General features: G+C 42.9%; 1 protein-coding gene across 17 annotated transcripts in view; it reads left to right on the plus strand.

Annotated features, from left to right (window-relative positions):
* Positions 1–4,881: 4,881 nt before the first annotated feature.
* The window catches only part of LOC142358961 (uncharacterized), a 140,896-nt gene continuing 120,503 nt past the window's right edge, over positions 4,882–25,274 (plus strand). For all 17 annotated transcript variants that reach the window (XR_012761995.1, XR_012762001.1, XR_012762002.1 and 14 more), the window contains exon 1: positions 4,882–5,024. Coding sequence is in view for 1 of the 17 variants with exons in the window: in XM_075411843.1 (XP_075267958.1) it covers positions 4,978–5,024 (47 nt within the window). In the remaining 16 variants the exon portion in view is untranslated. The remainder of the gene's footprint in view (positions 5,025–25,274) is intronic.

Raw genomic sequence — 25,274 nt, forward strand, 5'->3', positions numbered from 1 at the left:
ACTCTCTCCAGTAGCTCCTCATCTTTCTTGAAGTGGGGAGCCCAGAACTGGACACAGTACTCCAGACGAAGCCTCAGCAGGGCAGTGTAGAGGGGAAGGAGAACCTTCTTCGACCTTCTTGCCACACTCTTCTTGATGCATCCCAGGATACCATTAGCTTTCTTGGCAGTCAGGGCACACTGCTGGCTCATGGTTAACCTGTCGTCCACTATGACACCCAGGTCCCTCTCCGCAGAGCTGCTCTCCAGCAGGTCTGCCCCAAGTCTGTACTGATGCATGGGGTTGTTCCTCCCCAGGTGCAGGACCCTGCATTTGCCTTTGTTGAACCTCATCAGGTTCCTCTCTGCCCAACTTTCCAGCCTGTCCAGGTCTTGCTGAATGGCAGCACAGCCTTCCGGTGTATGCACCACTCCTCCCAGTTTGGTGTCATCAGCAAACTTGCTGAAGGTACATTCTCACTCTTCTTCCAGGTCATTGATGAAGAAGTTAAACAAGGCTGGGACGAGTACTGACCCCTGAGGGACACCACTAGTTACCAGCCTCCAACTAGACTCAGTGCCGCTGATGACAACACTCTGAGTTCGGCCATTCAGCCAGTTCTCTATCCACTTCACTGACCACTCATCCAGCCCATACTTCCTGAGCTTCCCTAGGAGGATATTAAGGGAGACAGTGTCGAAAGCCTTGCTGAAGTCTAGGTAGACAACATCCACGGCTCTCACTTCATCTACCCAGCCAGTCATGTCATCGTAGAAAGGTATCAGATTGGTCAAGCATGATTTCCCCTTGGTGAATCCATGCTGACTACTCCTGATAACCTTCTTTTCCTCCACTTGCTTGACGATGGCCTCCAGGATAAGCTGCTCCATCACCTTTCCCGGGGTGGAGGTGAGGCTGACCGGCCTGTAGTTCCCTGGGTCCTCCTTCTTGCCCTTTTTGAAGATTGGAGTGACATTGGCCTTTCTCCAGTCCTCGGGCACCTCTCCTGTCCTCCAGGACCTCTCAAAGATGATGGAGAGTGGCTCAGCAATGACATCTGCCAGCTCCCTCAGCACTCGTGGGTGCATTCCATCGGAGCCCTTGGATTTGTGGACATCCAGATCACTTAAGCAATCCCTCACACAGTCCTCCTCAACCAAGGGAAAGTCATCCTCTCTGTAGGCTTCCTCTCTTACCTCCGGGGCCTGGGATTCCTGAGGGCCTGCCTTGGCACAGAAGACTGAAGCAAAGAAGGCATTCAGTAGTTCTGCCTTCTCCGCATCCTCCGTCACCAGGACACCCGCCTCATTCAGCAGCGGCCCCACATTGTCCCTAGCCTTCCTTTTGCTGCTGATGTAGTTGAAGAAGCCCTTCTTATTGTTTTTGACATCCCTTGCCAGCTTCAATTCCAGGTGGGCTTTGGCCTTCCTCGTCACATCCCTGCATGCTCTGACCACATTCCTGTATTCTTCCCAAGTGGCCTGCCCATCTTTCCACATTCCATGGACCTTTCTCTTCTGCCTGATATCTGCTAGAAGCTCCTTGTTTACCCATGCAGGTCTCCTGCCTCCTTTGCTCGATTTCTTTGTCAGGGCGATGCACCACTCCTGAGCATGGAGGAAGTGATGTTTAAACAGCAACCAGCACTCTTGGACCCCCCTGCCTTTGAGAGCCCTGGCCCATGGGATTCCTCCAAGTAGCTCCTTGAAGAGGCCAAAGTTAGCCCTCCTGAGGTCCAAGGTTTTGATCCTACTTATTGCCCTGCTTCCTCCATGCAGGATCCAGAACTCAACCATTTCATGGTCACTGCAGCCGAGTCTACCTCCTACCTTCACATCCTCCACCAGTCCCTCCTTGTTTGTTAATACAAGGTCAAGCAACGCACCTTTCCTTGTTGGTTCCTCCACCACTAGCATCAGAAAGTTATCATCGATGCTCTGTAGGAACCTCCTGGATTGCGCCTGCCTAGCTGTATGGTCTTCCCAGCTGATGTCAGGGTGGTTGAAGTCCCCCATGAGAACCAGGGCCTGTGACTGTGAGGCTGCTTGCAGCTGCCTGTAGAAGGCCTCATCAACTTCCTCCTCCTGGTCAGGTGGCCTGTAGTACACACCCACCGTAATATCACCCTTAGGAGCCTGTCCCTTAATTGTAACCCACAAGCTTTAAACCTGTTCCTCATTTGCCCCCAGGCCAAGCTCAATGCTTTCCAGTGGCTCCTTTACATGTAGAGCAACTCCCCCACCTCTCCTTGTTGGCCTGTCTTTCCTAAAGAGTCTGTAGCCATCCATGACAGCATGCCAGTCATGCAAGTTGTCCCACCACGTTTCTGTGATGGCGAGCAAGTCGTAGCCATCCTGCTGTATAATGGCTTCCAGCTCCTCCTGTTTATTGCCCATGCTGCGTGTGTTGGTATAGACACATTTGAGCTGGGCTGTCAATCTCACCCCTGGCCTTGGCATACCAAGCCTGGGCTCATCCCTAGTGAGCTGGGCAATGTCCCCGTCCCCCTTCGAACCTTGTTTAAAGCCCTCTCAATGAGCCCTGGCAGCTCGTGGCCAAGAATCCTTTTTCCCCTTTGAGATAGCTGAGTTCCACCTGTCGCCAGCAGGCCCGGTGCTGTGTACACCTCCCCATGATCAAAGAAGCCAAAATTTGACCGATGGCATCAGTCCCTGAGCCACCTGTTAACCAGGTGAGTTTTCCTGCCCCTTTCAGTGCTGTTCCCTGCCACTGATGGGATGGAGGAAAACACCATCTGTGCCCCTGATCCCTCAACCAGTCGCCCCAGTGCCCTGAAGTCCCTTTTGATGGCCTTGGGACTTCTCTCTGCTATCTCGTCCCCACCAACCTGCATTACCAAGAGGGGGTAATAATCAGAAGGCCGCACCAGACCAGGGAGTTTCTTCGCAACATCCCTAACCTGGGCCCCAGTGAAGCAGCAGAATTCCCTGTGGGATGGGTCCGGTCGGCAGATCGGGCCCTCTGTTCCCCTCAGAAAGGAATCGCCTATGACAATGACCCTCCTTTTTTTCTTAGCTGAGGCAGTCGTAATTCTTGGGGCTGTCTGACTCGTTCTAGGCAACCCCCTGGATGGAGCTTCACCTTCACCCACTTCCTTTGTGGCCAGTCCCTCACATCCCAGAGCCCCTGGGCAGTCGAGGGAGGCCGGGAGGGGATTCTCTTGCCCCCCCAAGCAGGGACCCGTTTCCATTCCCCCCCATCTCTTAGGTCCCCTCTTTCTGCTCTGTGGCAAGAGGGTAGGGGTTTCTCTGCTTTTTGTGGAGCCGCCTCCTGCTGCCTCTGCCTCAGGGAGGGCAGGGAGCGGCTCCACCAGTCGATCTCTCTCTCACACTCCCGGATGCTCCTCAACCTCTCCACTTCCTCCTTCAGCTCTGCCACCAGGCTGAGCAGGTCATTCACCTGCTCTCATTGAACACAGAAATTGTCTCTGCTGTCCTCCGGTACGAGCGCCAGGCTCAGGCACTCCCTGCAACCCGAGACCTGGACACCCGCGTTCTTGCGCGGGGCCTCCGTCTGGGTCCCCACACTCCTTCTAGCAAGAGCTTTACCACAGGTGGTAACCATGGCTAGAATATCTCCTGGAAGGGCGATGCCCACTACTTGAGTTGCCAGGAGGGGCGGCTGCACCCTGCCCGCTCGCCTTCCCCGCTCGCCCTGCCTGCGCAAACTGCCGCGCAAACTGCCGCGCAAACTGCCGCGCCGCTCCTGGGCTGCTGCGCCGCCTCTGTTTGCCGGCTCTGTTCGCTCGCGCTCCCTGGGGGCTGCTCTTATCCCTGAGGGGGTTTGGCCGCTGCCGCACTCGACTCCGCCCCCGCTGAGTCAGAGCTGCCGCTCGTTGGCACCTCCCGCTTTCCCGCTCGGGGGGGGGGGGGGGCTGGGGTCTCCTCTCTCTCTCTGCGCTTTTTGCCACGTCGCCGCTGTGGTTTTGCCACTGGAGAAAGGGTCCCTCGGCGCGAGCCTCTGCTCCAGAGCCCTTCACCTTCAGTCGCTTCCAATTCTGTGCAAATCTGCTCGTAGAATAAACTACCAGATTTCAGTTAAGTGGAGGAACCAAAAAAGAAAAGAGCTTATGAGAGTTTGACTTTTGGGGATGGTGCAAGCAAAGTACATTGAACAAACAAAAAACCACCAAAACTACACAGTTAAAAATGTTATAAGATGATGGAGAAATTGAAAATGACAGAAATCAAAAGTGATTTCTTAAAGGAAGTGGTAAAAGCCTTGTCATATATGATCCTAGGGTAGGTGATTAAATTCAAATAGTGCAAAGCACTCTTCCTCAGAGGTGTTTCCTTCCTAGGAAATTAAAACAGATATTTTCCATCCTTAACCTCTCCGACTCTAATGTAATCTATTAACTGGATGTTTTTAGGTTATATGTGGTAAAAAACTTGTTTCCACACAAGGAACACAGAGGGGCAGAGAGGAGCAACAACAGGTCAGATAATGCCACCACTCCCATGGAGGATCCCAGAGGCACCATTGTGGGGGGTGTCAACACCACAACCAGAAGCCCCAGCACCCGCCTGGTCACCCCCAAGAAGCCTGCACCCTGGGGGCTAGGGGACACCCAGCACCATGAGTCCATGGAGGCTCTCCGTGTCTCACCACAAACTGAGTGGTCACTGCCCAGGTGTGTGGGACATTTCATGGGGTTCGGTGGGTGGCACATGGCTTATTGTGGGGATGTGTAGGGGAGGAACCAAAGGAAGGAGAGGTGGGGATCAGGGTGGTCTGGGGAGGAGTAAGCATGAGAAAACACAGGGGAAAGCGGGTACAAGGGGCTGGAGAGGTGTGAGCAGGGGCTGACCAGTGTGCTTGTGGGCTTGTGCCCAAAGGGCATGGTCCATCATGTTTTCTCTCTGATTTCCATTTCTGATTCCTGGGCAAGGAGACCTGTCCCATGTGAGCGCAGGAATGGACCGTGGGTCAGGGTCCATGGGTCCACAGTAGCAGCCAGAACAGGTACATGTTCCCATGTGTGATCACCAGCGAATGTGCAGCCCGACCAGATGGGGAGCCAGGTGAGTGTCCTGGGGGTGGGTGTGCCTCTGAGAGTGAGGCACGCATGTAGGCTTGACCCCAAAGGAACCAGGTGTCCAAGCGTAGCACTGGAGGGACTGTGGGGATAGGGATTGACTGAGAGCCCTGCTGGTGTGTTTCAGGGGTGGGGGGGGCAGGGCGGGTATGCACATGTGTATGCGCGCTCATGAGTGTGAGAGAGAGACAGGAGGACCCAGAGGAAGTTACTGCACAGACCATGTGTCTAAGCCCAGCTGCCAGGGGATTCACGTTTGTGTGTAATGTGTGTGTGTGTCTGTTCAAGGTGCTCTGTACCAGTGGCAAAGATCAGGCTGTAAGTTCTGCGTGTGTCTGTGAGAGTGCTGTGGTTTCTGCCTGTGTCGATCTGTGTGGCCTGCTATGTCTATGTGTGTATATACATACTGTATACATGTGTTTGTATATGCTTTACTGGGCCTACATGCTCAGCCTCACCAGCTTTCCCCCTCAACCTGGTGGTGTTGGAGGGATGGAACTGTGGCAGTCTTGTCACTGTCAGGCTGCCAGATTCAGCAACCACCAACAGAACTGTAGGCATCAAAAACTCTTCAGAAGTTCTAAGATAAGGGTAAGGATTTTGGAACTTTGTTAGGCCACACTTTCAGGCTTAAGAAGGATAATGACAATGTTTAACTGTTAATAAAAAACAGTTACTAAAACCAGTGAAGCAGAAAAATAAAACTGTTATCTTCCTATACTATGTCCAAAACATTAAATATCAGGGGGTAGTAACGTGTGGAAACAAAATGTAGATCACGGATAACATTTTCCCAGGAACTCAAAGGGAAAATGAAGTACAGTCACACCCTTTCTGCCTCCCTTCTCAACTTCTTTCTTGTTCTCATTCTCACTTTCTTCCGCACAGTCCATGTCTTCTTTGGTTTAGCTTATGTAAAATACAGCTTTGACCTTCCAAAGCACACAGTGACAATCTGAAAAACGGATCCATCTTGTCCAAATGAAGTATCTGATCACAAAATCCTTAGTGAAGCAAAACTCTGAAGTCAATGAGTTAGAGGAGTGGAGTGACCACTGAAATCAGTGCAACTTTCTTTTGGCTTGGGCTATCAAGCTGCAGTTAGATTTTCCCTACCTATCCCACTAACAACCCACCTTGTTCAGATTTCAAGATGACTGACACCTGTCCACAATAATGCTTCCACAATGGCATATTCAGTAGGAAGCAACACCACAGCACAAATTGAAAGAACAAAAAGGAGAATGGCAGCCAGCTTGGAAGAATTCAGATAATTTTATACTTGAGTACACTGTTACTTTAACTTGTAACTCTCATGGTAAAGAAGTGATATTTCTTAAGCATTATAGAAAGTAATGCAAATTATATATACTGACCATTCCTTTTCTTGATTGTAGTATTGATGGCTACAACCAGACAACAAAGCAAGTGTAAAGATTTGTGCCCTTTTCCTTCCTCACATTATATCAGTACTTCTCTGAGTTGATTTAAACTACAAAATGTTTCAGAAATATAACAGCAATCTCTGAGATGTTTTCTCTGTTAAATACCTTTTAATCTGTTAGTGCTAGACAGGAGTGTTTCCATTTGAAAGGAGTTTAACTAAAAAAAGAAAAGAAAAAAAAATTATCAGGATTTGCAAGGATGAAAATCCAGTTTTCTTGTTTTAAGAGTAGCAGGGCCAGACACAAAAGCAACCTGAAGAAACAGCTTAAACTTTGTTTCTCTTTGCAGAACAGGATTTTAATTTCAGCACGGATTTGCTCTGTGATTGAGTGGCAATTAAATTCAATAAGAGAGGACTTTAAAGAAAAGCCTAATTAATTACACAAACAACTGATGGTCCTGTCAAATTGGCAAGTATATTCATTGATCTTAAAGTTAAGCTGAAAAATAAATAAAGAATTGGAAAAAATAATGCACTTACTACAAGGGTAAGGCTGTTAAAGATAGGTAGTAATTGTGAAAGGACAGCAGACACTGTAGAGAAGGGAAAGATTTCTCTATGACCACAGCCAGAAGAACGCTGTATTAAAAGCAAAAGACACTTTCAGACACAGCATTTTACTACAGTCAGAGGAATTCAGCCTCTCCTCTGGGCCTGGTTAATAACATGGAACAGATCCTTCTGGATGCTGTGTCAAGGCATATGGATGACAGGAAGGTGATTAGAGACAGCCACATGCTTCACAAAGGGCAAACAGTGCCTGACCAATCTGGTGGCCTTCTGTGACGGACTGACTGCATTGGTGGATAAGGAAAAAGCAACTGATGTCCTCTACCTTGATGTCTGCAAGGCCTTTGATATGGTGCTGCACGACATCCTTGTCTCTAAATTGTCTAAATATAGTTACAATGGGTGGATTGTTAGAGGGATAAGGAATTTGCTAAATTGGCGCATCCAAAGGGTTGCAGTCAGGGGCTTAATGTCCAAATGGAGATCAGTAACAAGCGGTGTCCCACAGGGTGACACCATGCTGGAACTAGTACGATTCAAGAACTTAATCAGTGTCATAGACTGTGGGATCAAGTGCACCCTCAACAACTTTGCAGATGACAACAAACTGAGTGGTGCAGCTGGTAGTCTTGAGGGAACAGATCCTATCCAGAGGGACCTTGAAAGGTTTGAGGAATGGGTCCATGTGAACTTCATGAAGTTCAATAAGGCCATGTGCAAGGTCCAGCACCTGGGTTGGGGCAGTACCCGGTATCAGTACAGACTGGAAGATTAATGGATTCAGAGCAGCCCTGAGGAGAAGGACTTGGAGGTACTGGTAGACGAAAAATTGGACAGGAGCCAGCAATATGCACTTGCAACACAGAAATCCAACCGTATCCTGGGCTGCACGAAAAGAAGCATGGCTGGCAGAATGAGGGAGGTAATTGTGCCCCTGTACTTCCCTCTCGTGAGATGCCAGCTGAAGTACTGCATCCAGCTCTGGAGTCATTAGTACAAGAAACACATGGACCTGTTGGAGCAGGTCCAGAGGAGGGCCACAAAAATTAGAAGAGGGTTGGAACATTTCTCATGTGAAGACAGACTGAGAGAGTTGGGGCTGTTTAGCCTAGAGAAGAAAGGGCTCTAGGGAGAACGTATTGTGGTTTTTCAATATATAGAGAAAGACAGAGAAAGACCAGGGCCTGTAGTGAGAGGACAAGGGGCAACAGTTTTAAACTAAAAGGTGGTAAATTTAGATTGGACCTAAGGATAATATTTTTTGCAATAAGGGTAGCAAAACACTACTTCCTAGGTTGCCCAGAGAAGTTGTGGATACCCCAGCATTAGAAGCGTTCAAGGTCGGGTTGGATGGGGCTTTGAGCAAGCTGATCTAGTGAAAGATGTCCCTGTTCAAGGCAGAGGGATTGGACTGGGTAAACTTTAAAGATCCGTTACAACCCAAACCATTCTATGATTCCATGATTCTACAACACTATGATTCTGTGTTACACAAAGTGTGATGGAATTTAAACATTTTCTTAATCAATTCACTAAAGGTGCCAGTAGACATGAGGAAGATACACAAAAGACAAACCAAATCAAACCAAACCAAGAAATCACTATATTTTTATTTCATCCTGTTTGTTGCACTTGCATGGTAGCTGATTTTATTCAACTGAAGCAAGACCAGCCAGCTTCTTAAATTTTTGAATTCTGCCTGGAAAGAAGACTTCCCACAAAAAGGACCAGTGCTATGGAGTTCTTTATTTGCCTAAAAACGCTTAGTTTTCACCATTTTAGGGTTTTTTTCAGTAACTTTTCATAGTGTCGGATGCAGTTTCTCCTACTGCTCGAGATTATGAATTACATTGTTGACTGGGATGTGCTGAAAATAAGACTTTAAAATAAATAAAATGTGCATTTTTCATCTACTAGAGCACTGATTACCCAGACCTTAAGTCCATAGGGCAATGTGTCGTATAATGTGGTTTGTACACACAATGCTAGATAGTTGCAACGACAACGCGATTACCACAGGACCACAGGACAATTCAGGCTGGCAGGCACCTGGAGAGTTCTCCAGCCCCAGCCCCTGCCCAGACCAGTCTCAGTGGTGGGCTCAGATGGGGCTGCTCAGACTTAACCCATTCAAAACATAAAACTCCCCAGGTCAGAGACAGCCCAGTCTTCCTGGGCCCTGGCTCCACTGCTGGGGTGTTACCATGGGGAAAAAATTTCTACTTATCTTCAGTCTGAGCCTCCCACATTTCAGCTTGTGCCACTGTGTCTCGCCCTGCCACCATGCACCACTGTGAAAAGCCCAGCTGCATCTTTCCCGTTCCCTCCCATCACATCCCATCAGTGCTGTTGACTGCCCCCAAAGCCACTCCTCCTTCTGATTGAACCAGCCCTTGTACCACAGTCTCTCTTCACTGGACAAGGACTCCAACCCCATCCTCCTATTGGCCTCCCCTGAACCCACCCCAGACTGTCAATGTTTATATGCATTGCATGTACTGTGTATCTTCTACATATTCTATATGTCTCCCAAATTCTTCAGGTATCTTTCAGGCAAACACGCTATTTCTTTAACCAAATTCTTTTTTGAGGCAGGAAGAAAACTTCAGCAGACTTTTAGTTTTTAAGCCTATTGGATATAAGACCACAGCTGAGAAAGTGCCCAGCACAGATAACATGCTATCCAAGATGAGCAATAACTACCTCTGCAAAGGCTTACTTAGGCGCCACTTTGGGTGGTTCATTGTGCTCTGCTTAGTAATCTTTAAAATGATGTTAAAAGTCTAAAAATTTGTGTAAGATGCAGAAGAAAGGCCCATGACCTTAAAAGCAAGACTTCATAAGAATTCGTTCTACGCAGAGATATCAGAGAAATAGCTGCAGTGGTCCAAAGGATTTTGGATCAAATTGAATATTTAATTTGATCTGAAACTAAATCAGTCTCTTTTAGACACATATTTAGAAACTCCTCTTTAAAAACTAAATGTAGCTGTCCTGAGTTTGGCCAGGATAGGGTAAATTTTCACAAGAAGCCAGGAAGGGACACAGCCTGGCTGGCTGACCCAAACTGGCCAAATAAAACAGGGTATTCGATACCATGGGACATCATGCTCGGTTCTGAATGGGGGGAACTGGCTGGGGGAAAGTTAATTAAGGCTCGGGAGCGCACAAGGCATCGGGCAGTTGCTCTGTGCATTTCCACTGTTTGTTTTGTATATTCTTTCTATCAGTATTATTGTTGTTACTGTTCACTTCATTTGCTGTTGTGATAAACTGTCCTTATCCTGACCCACGAGTTTTGCCATTTTCTTTCCATTCTCCTTCCCACCCCAATGGGCGAAGGGGAGATAGAGCAACCGCATGGTCCCTTGTTGCCAGCCAGGGCCAAACTACGGAAGTAGCTTAAATTCAAAAATCTTGCATGAAACATATTGAGTTTTCACTTGATTACAAACTCCATTTTTGTAATGAAAGTTGCTTGTCTGAACAAGTGTTTGCAACTCTAATGTGCATGTCCCAGTATTAACATTTAATTATGAACTTTAATTTCCATGATTTTTGTGTTATTTAAATATCTTCTAAGTGTAATATTACTTATATTACAAAATAATCACAGTTAGGATTTCATTTAAATGCAATATCAGTGAAAGGTCTGATAGAAAGTCAGACTTTCTCTGACATCAATGTACAGGTAAGCATTTGTTCTCTTCCACAGAAAGTCTACAGTTTAAGAACCTCTGATAGGAAAACACTTCAGTGTATCTTTAAGCGTGAAAATATTCCCAGCTTTTTCAAGATGAGTGTTATTTTCTCCCTTAAGACACACAGGGACTTAAAAGACCTTATCAGTTCATAATCTAAACAGACCCACTTAAACTTGTTCTATCGGATGCTAAAAAATACAAAATTTTCTTATTTGCAAAATATTATCGCACGTACTGTGGGCAGAAACCTATAAAAAAGAGGTCATATGTCTCCAGATTACTTTATCTTTCATAACAATACAAAATTGCAGTGTAGCACACTAGAGTCATTAGGTTTACTGTAAGTAAACCAAACCTGCACCAGTATTATTAATTTCTGACTCTTTTAGTCAGAAAGAGACTCAGTGAGTCACTCTGTAGGCATTATAAACACAGTTTTTAGTGATCTTGGAATTTTCAGGAAAACTGATTTCACATCTGCTAACAGAAATTATATGAGATTTATATCTCCTAATTAAGTAACAGATTTTCTTGTAAATTGTATTAAAAGTATCTATAACCACAGTTTCATGGACCATAGACGAAATAGCCTTTGTTGCATTTTAAACGAAGTTCAAAGTACCTGTCCGCCTTCTTTGTGTCTCATTTTGATCTTTGAGAAATAATTTACATGCAGGTGATCACATTAGGCTAAATTATATAGATTCGTGTACAGTGCCTCTTGAATTAAGGGGCACACGTTTATGACTTTTATTAAATCTTTTATATTCTATGTATTGGCCCAGAAACCTCCTTGCTATTTTACTGTTAAAGAAAGGATTGGAGGAGGAGAAACTACCTTTACTATTTTCAACTTAGGAGAAAAAAATTTGTTTGTTATAAAAAAAAAAAAATGAAAAAGTTTGCAAGAACAAGTAAATAGGAATAAGAAATACTAAACAACTCTTTATTTCCTCTGGATACCTTTCTTTTCTTTGCGTTTAGTGAGATACACAAATATCAACACATAGAAGTAGCATACAGCATGATTGTTTTTATTTCCTTTGACAGTAAAGTTGACTGCTTTCTACTTCCCAGTGTATATCAGGCATTCTGAGTGTATATGTCACCCTCAAATTGACATCCTTCTGCAGTGGGATTCTTAAATCACAAAGAAACATAGGTGCACAAGTGTGTGTCTCTGTATCTTCAAGCTAATTACTATGGAGACTAAACTGACATATTAATAGGAAGACTTTACAAAGATGAGATTTAGAGGAATTGTTGAAGCAAACTAATGATTGTTGCTGGTTTAGAGGGTAGAAACCTGTTCCAAATGTGGGAAGCATTTTAACGGAAGGAACAAAACAGGAGAGGAGAGGAATAGATAATAATATAGTGCATGAATTGAGAGGAAGAAGCTGAAACTAAGATAAAGAAGAAAGTGTGTTGTAAGACCATGGGGTTAAAAATGAAGATTTGAATGAAACATATGCATATACATACTCAAATGATAAAATCCATCTGCTTACCTAATTAGAAATGTTGGTAGGAAAAAAAAAAAAGAATAATAGCAAGGTTAAAAAAAAGAGAGCTTTCAGTTACTCAGGAAATAATTTCAAACTTCTTTTCAGTATGAAGGACTTAATATGCTAACACACATGTTCACCTCCGTATCTCTTTTTGTGGGTCCAACTCCCAGTGAAAAATATCTGCAAATGAAATGTGTGACACATATTATGGTCTCATCAATTATTTGTATCCATTTGCATTCCCAGTACACAATTTTTTTCCATCACTGTTCTTTTTCCAGGAAATAAATAAATAAATAAATAAATATTAAACATCCCCAAACCCTAAACTGAAACAAACCCCTTACTTTTTTATATGCTCCTATGCCAAGACACAGGAGAAACTGGTAATACTGCTGTTCTTAGATATTTAGGGGTTCAGTAGAGGGAATTGATACTGTGAGATGTGAATATGAAATTACCTTTTTTGAGACATTTTTTCAATATAATTGCTTTAAAACAGAGTGGAAAAGCTTTTAAGCCAGAGTTATATGGGAAACATCCTTTGTTTACTGAATATGGAATTAATTATACTTATTTAATATCTAGTAGATAGTAGCTGAAAACTGTCTTTAGAACAAATGAATGAAGAAACAAGCAAATAAAAGACACCAATCAGTTTCCCTAAAAAGTGTGCATAAATCTTTACCCAGAAGCAATTTAAAAAGTAAAGCACAATGTATTTCCTGCATCCATTACCAGCCCATACTGATGGGAAAGTAAAAGCCCTGAGGTCTTGCAGAAATCTATGTTTACAATGTAGATCTGTGCAGCACTACTGCCAAATCATTAAGCCACCTTCAAACAGAAGTCCTAGCTGAGACAGGTGTTAGCACAGTGGGTACTTAGGAGAATAGAGGAAGTGTTGGATGCTGTAAAAGACAAATACTTTACAACTCAAATTATGAACGGACTACTACAGACCTCCCTAAAGCTGAGCAAGGATGATGCCAGCCATTGATTTAATGTTTGCACACACCAACCCTCACTGATTCACAGAAGCAAGGTCATTTTAATTCACTTTGTCTGTTTTTTCTATTAAAGCAGCAAGTGCTCCCAGGAAGTCTGAAAGAATATTAAGTATTGTGGTTACATTTTAGCCTATCTGCAACAACTGGAGGACAGATTTCCTAACAGAACAGGTGTTACACGCAAGTCCTTTGACTTACAAAGCCGTTGACACAATCACAAAATTGATTAAGTAAGGATTTGTACGTAATACACTAAATCATGAAAAGAGATTTGTTCATTCATTCTTTTTGTGAGCTAAACTCCTCGTCTTTAGAGTCAAAGATCCTTCTGTTTGTCATTCTGTTTGATATATTCGCAAGAATATCTGTGGATAAATTTGAATTTCAAAAAAGAAGAGACTAATAGTGTTGGCCTAGATGACCCACAGAGGTCCCTTCCAACGCCTACCATTCTGTGATTCTGTGATTCTGTGACATCACTCAGGTTTCACTGTGCTTTCCTGTCCAAAGTGTTTCTATTCGTATTAAAACCCCCATCTTCCCCCTTAGATATGAGATAGCAATCCGTTGATATACAGAGTCTGTATATACCTAAAGCATTCCCTGGGAATATGAGTAGGACTAAATGGAGAGAAACTTCTAAAACTATTGGAAAGCGTGCCAAAACCAAATTTTTTTCCTATGTTATGGCATGAAATCGTCAGCAAGGGAGAAGCAGCATACCAGAAGTTCGCGTTTCTAAAATGTGATGCAGCACTAAATCACGTTACAGGGGTTAATCAAGCATTGGTAGGATGATGGAGTATATGACATAAAAGGTCTTTTTTATGTCTAATGATACATGTTCTGGTCTTCTCCAAATGTATTTAATTGCATTGTATTAAGCCCCAAAAGAGGTGGATTTGTCAGCTGGACCTATATCTGCATGAGGATGAGACAAGGCTACAAAACTCATTTATTTCTAGAATCCAAAAAGAATTTTATCACCATATTATTAAAAGGCTAAAATGGAAAGACAAATTTGGTACACTTCTTTACCTCTTGCCTCCTTATCTAGGATTTCACCTTTAGAAAACATACAAAGTTAGCAAGAAGCTTAAACTGGAGCAAAGGTATTTGGAGTGAATTATTACAGTATTTCCTTGGCCAGATCCTGCTCTGCTTTACAGAAATTTATTATCCACAAATCCACAGAGAAATGGAAATCCAGTTCATTGCATCGTTGTAAATGGTTAGCAAGAAATGGATTGTGGAACAAGGAATGTAAGCCTACCTTCAAAGGCAGCAATATGGAAATGCACAGATTCCAGTCATGTGTCACGCTTTGGATTCAGTGCCACAAATACAGTCAACATTCCTCTTCCTCCAGGCTTGGGAGCACAATGGCTCATGTTGTTTCTAGATCAGTGCATATGTTTTAGTTTCAGACTGTATTGCACCGGAAGAGCCTTCCTTAAGTGGCAAAACTATGGTGGCAAAAGCTCAGGGAGAGAGAGTGCACCTAGGCTTCCCCTCCCCCAACCAAGGCGGGAAAGAGTGAGCTCCAGAGGAGTGGCAGCTCTGACGCAGCTCTGACTCAGCGTACATGGGGACAAGAGTGATAGCAGCTGATTGCCCCTCGGATACAAGAGCAGACCCCAGGGAGCACGAGTGACCAGGAGTGTGGTAAACACGGCGTGGAGTGGCAGATCACACAGGGAAGGGTGAAGTCTCCCAGCTCTAGTGGTAAGCTCAAGAAGTTCAGTTGATGCCTAGCCATGGTGTCCACCTGGCCAAAGGCTATGTCCTCTGCCAGAAAGTATGCATCGACCCGGGCTGAGCTCCCAGGAAAACACATTGCTGTCCAGGTCTCTGGCTGCAGGGAGTGCCACCAGCTCATGCTGGAAACAGATGACGGTAGAGGGAACAGCTCTACAGCTCAACAGTGATCAGGTGGACTATGTGCTTGGGCTGGTGGCAGAGCAGAGAGATGAAGTAGACAGTCTAAGGAGCATCAGGGAGTATGAGCAAGAGACAGACTTGTGGAACCACGCTCTGACCTCCCTGAAACCTGAAACAGGGACAGCCACCAGAAAAATCCTGGGATCAAAGGGATCAAGTATCCTCCCCCCACCAGGAAGTAGGCAGTGTCATAAAGGGAAGAATCACGTGGAAATAAGTCCACAATCAGGGCAGCAAGCGGACCCTCTCCTTACCCACCATGCCTCCCCAGCTGCCTCTGCAGAACAGGTAAGAGGCTCTATATGTGGTGGACCAGCCAGTGGATGATGTGGGTGTCAATCCATCCCTGCTAGAGGGATTGTGGAGACCAGAAAGACTCACCCCTCCATATTACTACCACCTCCACAAGGAAGAAAAGAGGGGTCATAGTTGTGGGATACTCCCTGCTGAGGGGAACAAAGGGTCCAATGTGTTGGCCAGACTCACCTCATAGGGAAGTCTGCTGCCTCCCAGGAGCCTGGACTAAAGACATCATTAGGAAACTTCCTAGCCTGGTGCAGCCCTTGAACTGCTACCTGTTACTGCTTTTACAGGTGGGTGGTGATGAAGTTGTAGTACGTAGCCTAAAGGTGATTAAAAGAGACTTCAGGTCCTTGCGACGGCTAGTGAGTGAGTTCGGGGCACAGGTTATTTTTTGCTCCCTTCTCCCAGTGGTAGGCAGTGACATTGGAAGGAACAGCTAGACCAAATCTATTAATACATGGTTCTGTGGCTGATGTCACCAACACAACTTTGGGTTTTTCAACAATGTGATGGCCTACATGTCACCAGGCTTGCTGATATCAAATGGGAGCCACCTTTCTCAAAGGGGAAAGAGGGTCTTTGCTCAGGAGCTTGTGGGGCTCATTGACAGGGCTTTAAACTAGGTGTGAAGGGAGAGGGGGAACATATCAGGCTTGCCAATGACAACCTGTGGAATGACACACAATGGTTACAGGGACGGGGTGCTAGTACGGGCCCTCAACCAGTTGCCCAGGGATGTGCTGAGAACACTGCAGCACAGTCAAAGTCTTGTGCGGATGAGCTGCAGGCTCCTGAGGTAACAGTACCCAACACGGACACTTCCATGAAACGCCAACACCCCAAGGGAAACAATGGGTGTTCCTCTATGAAGATGACTTGGCCAGCAGCCCAGATGAAGTGCGTTTACTTGAATGCACACAGCATGGGAAACAAACAGGAGGAGCTGGAAGCTAGAAAGCTATGACCTGATTGCCATCGCTGAAACTTCATGGGATGAATCCCATGACAGAAGTATGGCTATCCATGGCTACAGGCCATTCAGAAGGGACAGGCAGAGAAAGAGGGGTGAAGGTGTTGCCCTCTACATCAAGAAATCAATACAATGTGAAGAGTTGTTCTTGAAGAATAGCCATGAGCTGGTTGAAAGCCTATGTGTAAGAGTCAGTGACTGAGGCAACAAAGGGAACCTTCTGACTGGCGTCTACTACAAGCCGCCTGATCAAGGGGAGCCTGCTGAAGAAGCCTTCTTCCTCCAGCTCCAGGAGCCTGCGTGCTCACAGTCTTTCGTCCTACCAGGTGACTTCAACCACCCAGACATCTGCTGGAAAAGTAGTGCGGCGAGATGTAGGCAATTCAGTAGACACTTAGAATGCATCGAGGATAACTTTTTAAGCCAGGTAATTGACACCCCTGCCCAAGAGGATGCAATACTGGACATGATGCTCACCAATGCAAGTGAGCTCATCAGAGATGTCAAGACTGGGGGCAGACTGGGCTGCAGTGAACATGCATTGGTGGAGTTCACACTCCTGAGGAATATGGGAAAGGCAAGGAGTGTAATCAGGACCCTAAATTTTAGGAAAACCAATTTCCAGCTCTTCAAGGAGTTAGTCAGCAGGACCCCCTGGGAAACAGCCCTCAGGGACAAGGGAGCAGAACAGATCTGGCAGATCTTTAAAAACGCTTTCACAGAGCACAAGAGCTCTCAGTTGCCAGGTGTAAGAAGTCATGCAAGGAAGGGAAGAGACTGGCATGGCGGAGTCAAGACCTGCTGGTCAAACTAAAGGGCAAGAGGGAACTTCAAAGGCAGTGGAAGCAGGCACAGGCATCCGGGGAACAGTATAGGGACACTGCCTGGTTGGGAGGGGGTCAGGAGGGCCAAAGGCATGGCTGGAGCTGGACTTGACAAGGGATGCAAAGAATAACAAGAAGGGCTGCTACAGGTATGTCAGCCAGAAAAGGAAGGTTAAAGAAAGCATATCCCTCCGATGAACAAGAATGGCAACCCAGTATCAACAAACAAGGAGAAGGCTGAGGTACTCAACCATTTTTTTGCCTCAGTCTTCACTGGCAACCTCTCTTCACAGCCCTCCAGGGTCGATGGACTGCAAAATGGGGAACAGGGGGGTAAAGCTCCTCCCACTGTAAAGGAAGGTCATGTTCAGGACCACCTGAGGAAACTGAACATATATAAGTTTGTGGGACCTTATGAGATGATTCCCAGAGTCCTGTGGGAACTGGCTGATGTAGTTGCCAAGCCACTTTCCATAATATTTGAAAAGTCATGGCAGTCAAGTGAAGTCCCTGATGACTGGAAGATGGGAAAAATTACACACATTTTTAAAAAAGGTAGGAAGGAGGACTGTGGGGGCTACCGATATGTCAGCCTCACCTCTGTGCCTGGGAAGACCGTGGAACAGATCCTCCTAGAAGCTATGGTAAGGCACATGGAGGACAGGGAGGTGATTTGAGACAGCCAGCATGGCTTCACCAAGAGCAAGTCCTGCCTGACCAACCTAGTGACTACATCAAAGGACAAGGGAAGAGCTATGGATGTGATCTATCTGGACTTCTCTAAAGCCTTTTACATGGTCCCTCACCACACCCTTCTCTGTAAATTGGAGAGATATGGATTTGATGGGTGAACTGTTTGGTGGCTAAGGAATTGGTTGGAAGGTCACATCCAGAGGGTAGTGGTCATTGTCTCGATGTCCGAACGGACGCCAGTGACAAGTGATGTCTCTCAGGGGTCTGTACTAGGACCAGTGCTGTTTAATATTTTCATCAATGACAGACACAGTGAAATCAAGTGCACCTTCAGCAAGTTTGCAGGTGACACCAAGCTGAGTGGTGCAATTGACATACCAGGGTGGGATGCAATCCAGAGGGACCTAGACAAGCTTGAGATGTGGGCCTGCATAAACATCATGAGGTTCAACAAGGCCAAGTGCAAGGTCCTGCACCTCAGTAGGGGCAACCCCCGATATCAACACAGGCTTACTCAAGATGGAAAATTCAAGTTTCATATGATGTGGCTGGCAGATTGTAATACACAGACCGCCTCTGATATATTAAGGAAAACCAGGAACAGTAGTTAGCATGACAACACCAGGCAAAATTAATGTTACATGTGGAAAAACATCTAAGTTTTAAAAAGGGAGCTCAGAAGCAGCGTCCACAAAGGCACTTGTGACCAAAGCCTAGTAAATTAATCTGATTATAAGAATCTCTCAGGTGATTTAATTTCTATTAATTGCTAGTCACTGACTACACAAGGTAAAAATATCATGAAGATAGAGAAAAACTTACCTTTTCCCAAGGAAGGAGGTATTAGGAAGCTTCCTCGCCAAAAAATAACTCTGCTCCCCAAAACAATTTGTGAAACTTGAAGTTTGGAAACCACTGACTCACGTAGACTCAGAAATTGTTACAAGGGGAATTCTGCATCAGGATTTTGATGGAGGAATATGTAAACTTCAGCAATCAATCTGTTGCAGGAAATTCAGTATTAAATTACCAACAATTTCCTCAATTTTAAAACAAATGGATCAGACATCTATGAAATTGTCTACAGACAATACATAACTGGCATTAATGTACAGTACATTTCTAGAATAGGGTTTTCACAGTATGTCTTTTGCCTGTCACAAACTTTTTCATTCCTGTCTTGTTGAGCCAACGGTCTGACTGTCCTTATATTTCTCAGGTCTAACACACTTAGGCTTTAGTCTTAACAGGATGCCAGTATAGTGTAAATAATTTAATATAAGAATGATAAATTGTGGAAGCTGAAATATGCCAGTGTAAGTGTCAAGCCAGTTTATCCTTTTTTCTGTGTTATTTTCCATAAAAAAATTACTGGCACCACATATCTTCACCCTTTTCAAGACACATCTTTGACAGTATGATACAAACCACATATGGATTGAGTAAATTAGGAAACACACTGTTCAGTTACTCAATGAACTACAGTTAAACTACTGATAAGAAATCCTTTCTTTCTTCTAGAAAAATTGGAAGAGAATAGGAAGAGAGGGGAGGAAAGAGGAGAGGAGAGGAGAGGAGAGGAGAGGAGAGGAGAGGAGAGGAGAGGAGAGGAGAGGAGAGGAGAGGAGAGGAGAGGAGAGGAGAGGAGAGGAGAGGAGAGGAGAGGAGAGGAGAGGAGAGGAGAGGAGAGGAGAGGAGAGGAGAGAATATTTCTACAAAGATTGTTTCCCGCCTTGTATTTATGGAGTTGATTGTGCCTGAGAGTATATCTATCACCCTTGATCTTTACTGGAATTCATTTGGTATTTTCCAACTTACGCATTTTCCACCATCCTTTCAAATATCAATATACTTGAAACCCTTTCCTGCTTAGTGTTACCCGTATATTTAGGAATTGTATTCATTAGTATTCAGCTTGCTGATGAAAATACCAAGTGTTATTAGACATACAGAAGATCAAATTTCCTTTTTGACATCTAATCATCGATTACGATTCTCTTGTATTATCTTTTTCAACACATTTTACAGTAGTTTCATGGAGGCCATATTTTTCCTTTCTTGCCTACAAAACATATGACACAGTGGCAGGATGATTACCAGACAATAAAGACACATGATATCTAGTGCTAATATTTGGTATAGAAGGGCTGAACATTTGTCATACTCGTAATTCAGTATTGTTCCACTAAGTTTTCTTTTAAGTAATTCGCAGTTACTACTATGCATTGCCTGTTGTCTTCCAGTTACTTATAACTAGTTCAAAATTTTGCTCCAACTTCTTTACAGAAAGAAAAGTTAGACAGAAGGGGCTGTAATGCTAGCGCTGCCCTTTTTGAGAAACAAGCTAGCTAGCTGTTCCAAGATTACTACAGCTAATTCTTTAAGAAACTTGTGATGGAGCTCCCAGACCCAGACAATGTGAACATTTCTCCAGCTACCCTAAAAAATATTTATCATCACTACTGGTAGCACATAAGTCTCCTGATTATATTTGAATGTTTTAGACTGTAAATATTGTCATCATTAGTAGTACAAAGACACAGGATTTAAGCCTTGTCAACTACACAGGCATCAGGACTTGTTATCTGAACTTGTCTTGAACTGCAGAATTCTAACTTCTTCAGCTGTAATGACTACTGTCTAACAGCCCTGTGACTACTATACATTTGTGTGATGTCACACTTTCTGTTGTTCACACAGCTTTAGGATTCCAATAGGTATATATACACGTGTAGAAACAATGAGGTTGAATTGTATTAAAAATACCACTAAAGAACCCTTGATTACAGAGCAAGAACCCCTCATCCTCAAAGTCAGTATTGGCCTATGTATAAAAAATGCTGACGAGTATGAAAAATGCTGACAAGTCACTGTAACACCTCTCTGCTTCAAACCACTGTCACTAACATAAGGACCATGTAGGCAGTGAAAGAGCAAGTATAGGTCATGCTACACACACAACAACGGGTGTGTTAGCAGTTGTAACTATTCTTATTGACACTTCTACTGTGACAGTGTTCTTGTTTTTTTCCTGTAAGCATCACATCTGGGAAAACATAAAGTATTTGATTAGATTGTTATGATTTCATTTTGGATAACAATAAATTTTTGGATTGTTGTAGAAAGTGTATTTCTTAGGCCTACAAACTGAAAAAGTTACAGTCCATGAAACCAGTGGGGAATGCAGGCAATAAGATTTATTTTTAAATTGTTGAGAAAGTGAGTATTTGTGGCCTTTTTGTGAGCAGACTTCTGCAACAGCCTTTTTCAGCATTAGGTTGTGGTAATCAAAGACCAAGGATGCTGGTAAAGTGTATGTGTTCATATGGTCCTTTTTTATTGATTAACATATTAAAAACTTCCCCATTCTTCTATTTCTAGGAATATATTTCTTTTCTTGTTAGTAAGATTAATCACAGATATTGCATTTTATATGTTAGTTTTTCTGATATTACCCTTACATTTTAATATTCCTGGTTGACAGAACTGTACTGGAGGTATCACCATGCTGACAGAAGCAGATTTTGGACAGCAGAAATGGATTAATATCACTCCATAAATGTCTGATTGGTCATCTGAGAAATAAAGAATAGCTTAGGACAGTCTGTGATCTATTTAAGAAACTTTGCTTATATCCTCAAATTTTAGAATTCTCTGTTTTAAGTGTCAATGTTAAATTTTTCAAAGGGTAGTACTTTATCAGTAGTAACTGGTGAAGAGCTAATCATCTTCCAGGGTAACCTGCAACCTAATCTCCAACTTGAAGGTGTGTTTTCTCCTTTCCTCTGCACTTTGTAGCAGCAACAGACAAGAAAGAAAGAAAACATTTCTGCATTAATACATCTGTCACTCAGTGTTTATAAATGAAAGTTCTTACTGGCTACTTAATGTTAAGATTGGCAACATGGCACTTACAGGATGGAGACAATCACAGCAATGAGACCAAGTGATCTAATTATCACTTTCGTCTCAATAAAACTCCTGTGAAGTACAGAACCTGATTCTCATTTCATAGACTTCCACTGATTCTGTCAGAAATGTGCATTAGTTGTAAACTAGAGTGTTCTGGAAAGATCTATTAAAAAATCTTTAATTCCACTTCAAAGCAAAGCAGTTCTTACATACTGTGCACTAGTGATTTAGACAATGTAATTACAGACTGCATTCACCACTGCTTTTGCTTCTTTGTTACAGTTAATATTTTAAATACAGGGATTTTTCATGGTTTTCTGTAATTCCTGTGGGATATTATTGTGCTGATACAATTAAATAGTAAAATAATTATCCAGAGTATTGTAATAAAATACAGAAAAACACTGGAAAAAGAGAGGATAGAAAGATCAATGCTATCATTTAATTAGCAAGGCCTTTATCACACAAAAAAAAGAATAGTTAATATTCTGAAATGCCCTCTAAATATATTTATTATACCCACATGTTTGTGAATAAATACGCCAGTTCCTTCCAATACTAATATAGGCCTTGCAGAGTCTACTGGTATAAGCTTACAGGTATGATTAGGATAATGGAAGAAAAATACTTTCTTGATGTTGCTTTCTTAGTAGTCCCACTAGCTTTAAGGAGAATATTAAAAAATAGAAAACATAAATAATATAAAATTAATAGTTATATCTGCAGATTAAAGCTTTTTTTTTTTTAATGTGAGGACAGACCTTTTGTAGTGTTTTCTTTTCGGACAAGGCATGGAGGGAAGTGGGACAAGATATATCTCTTTGATAACAGCGTCTATTTGCAAAAAGTACTTATAGAGCCTTCCTAGATTCTCGCTTTCAGAGATTTTCAGTCTGCTTTGAGAAGTAACTTTAACTAAAGCTAAGACAAGGAAACTATCAGAGAAGAGTAAGACACAGAAAACGCTCTTTACCCATTTACAGCTACAGTAAGCTTTCACTCATAAAGCAAAATGGAAAGCACCTGTTGTTCTCAATAGTGGTCTCTCGCACAATGCTTTCAGTGCTGGCTGTGCTGAAAACGTCTTTCTTTTGTGTATGTGTGTGTGAATACAACATTTAACACTGTGTCTACAGCAGCTTTAAATCTCATTTGACTACGGCCAAAATAAAGGCATAGTCCTCCACTGCTACAAAGATAAGACTAAATTTTAACTTTCCCTTCCTGGCAGTGGTGGCCTGTGCCCATTTGTTTCTTTCAGTCACACAGAGGTAAGACACAGAGAAAAGGGTTCCAGAGAGAGGAAAAAGGTGGTATGGTCCATTTCTGTCTCATGAGTGCAATCTGGGTTTTTTCTCCTGGTCATTTCAAGTCCTTTCTTTCTGAATATCAGCAAATACTTTATTCTCACTATGCTGAAAGTATTTGTTTCATTTTTTTGTTGGTTTCTTTATTATTTTGTCAATTACATGTCATTAATTACTTCTACACAATCTATATCCTTAAAAAATGTTACCTTTTGAAACATATCTTCTGCTGAATGAGTAATAAGGTAGCAAAACCACAGGCCTATGTGAATAAATATATATGCTCACACATACACAGAAATGTTACGGCAGGTTCAGTGATCTGCACTGAAGACATGTTTGTGAAAATCTTGAGTTTACATCTGTAACCAATGAGACTCTTACATAGACTTTTCCACTGCTCTCAAGTTGTATAGTTCTGTGAAAAAAAGCTTTGATATACTATTAAATACAGTCACATAGATAACCAGAGTCAGCACAAAAGTCAATTAGCAACTCAAAACCAAAACATGCACTCACAGATGTGAAACTGGGCCACTTATTTCTTTGGGGTGGAATAGTGTTTTAGCACACTAATTTGGTTTCCCATGCCAGTACCTTGAAAGCATTGGAAAGTACGGTCACAGAATTACAGAATCACAGAATAGTAGGGGTTGGAAGGGACCTCTGTGGGTCATCTAGTCCAACCCTCCTGCTGAAGCAGGGTCACCTACAGCAGGCTGCACAGGACCTTGTCCAGGCGGGTCTTGAATATCTCACCTTCTCTACTAAAATCCTACATGCACATCCTTTTAAATATGAAGTACATTAATTAATTTAATTTATTATTTATAAAAAAAAGTTTTGTCACTCCATGAAAATATAGATATTTGGTCTGTGATAGGCATCACTTCATAGAAGCTCTTTAAGTAACAATAAGGTTTTGAAGTGAATCAGGCAAAATATTCAGACTAGCAGTTTACCTTTTGTTTGGGTGAAAGAAAAATTGAAAGACAATTAGCATTGAAAGATAATTACTCTACCTAGAGAATTATTGATCTGACAGTCCTATCTTTTAGGACCATACATCATATTTAAAATGATTTGTTTTGTCCAGCACCTAAAACCAATCAAATAACGTAAATTATCTACAACACATTAGTAGTGCAAACTTTCCAAGGGAATGTATGTACTTAGGTTATTTCCCCAGAAGAAAAGAAGTTTTTTGTGTTTATATGAAACCAAAAACCCAGAAAAGCAGGAAATGAATAAAGATTAAAAGTAGCATAAACCTTCTGGAAAACTGTCTTCCTCCAAATGAAAATATGTTTCTGATTTATATTGTTATACGGGCTTATCCATATTCTCTTGTTGATCTTTTTTTGTGATATCTAGTTGTCTCACAGTCTTTACTGGATTAAAACTTTTAAACTATAGTCTGTGGTAAAGAACCATCTCTTCCATTTGAGAGAAGGAAAAACAAAACCACAAAATTAATTATACCTGCTAGATTTTCAGAAGGGTTTTCTTTGTTTTTACTCCAAATTTTTTAGCATTTTTTCCAGTGACTAGCCCATAGGAAGTATTTAAACACTAGATGTAGGAAGGACTCAAACCCAGGACTCTCTCCTTATTTCACCTGTAGGTAAATCTTGCCTTAGTCAAAAGGGTGACCAATTTATAAACGTTGATGACCTTCAGTTAGAAAATAAGCACTGGGTTGTCCAGCTCTAGCAAGGTGCATCTGGGACAAGCAAAGCTGAACTCCAGAAACCAAAAAAATATTTTAAGGCTGGAAAAGGAATCTCCCAATTCTGAAGTGTTATACATACAGCCCTTCTAGCTTACATTTTTCCTCCTGAAAAAAACTCTAGACTTCACTGGAAAAAGGACAGAAATAATTCAAATAATAGAACTTCTGTACCGGTCGATCTGTACCACTCTTTTTATTTAATTTATAGTTTATGGATTATATTTTCATATGAGTAATTATAAACATAATATTTACATTTTTACATTTTTCCTCAGCATCTAAGAATCTTTACAACGTTAATCTCTTACAACAGTTGTACTTTATTCATATCAAGAAAAATTATTGATGTCTAATGGAAAATCTGTGGAAATG

The sequence above is a fragment of the Opisthocomus hoazin genome, chromosome Z (assembly GCF_030867145.1).
Source record: "Opisthocomus hoazin isolate bOpiHoa1 chromosome Z, bOpiHoa1.hap1, whole genome shotgun sequence".
NCBI lineage: Eukaryota > Metazoa > Chordata > Aves > Opisthocomiformes > Opisthocomidae > Opisthocomus > Opisthocomus hoazin.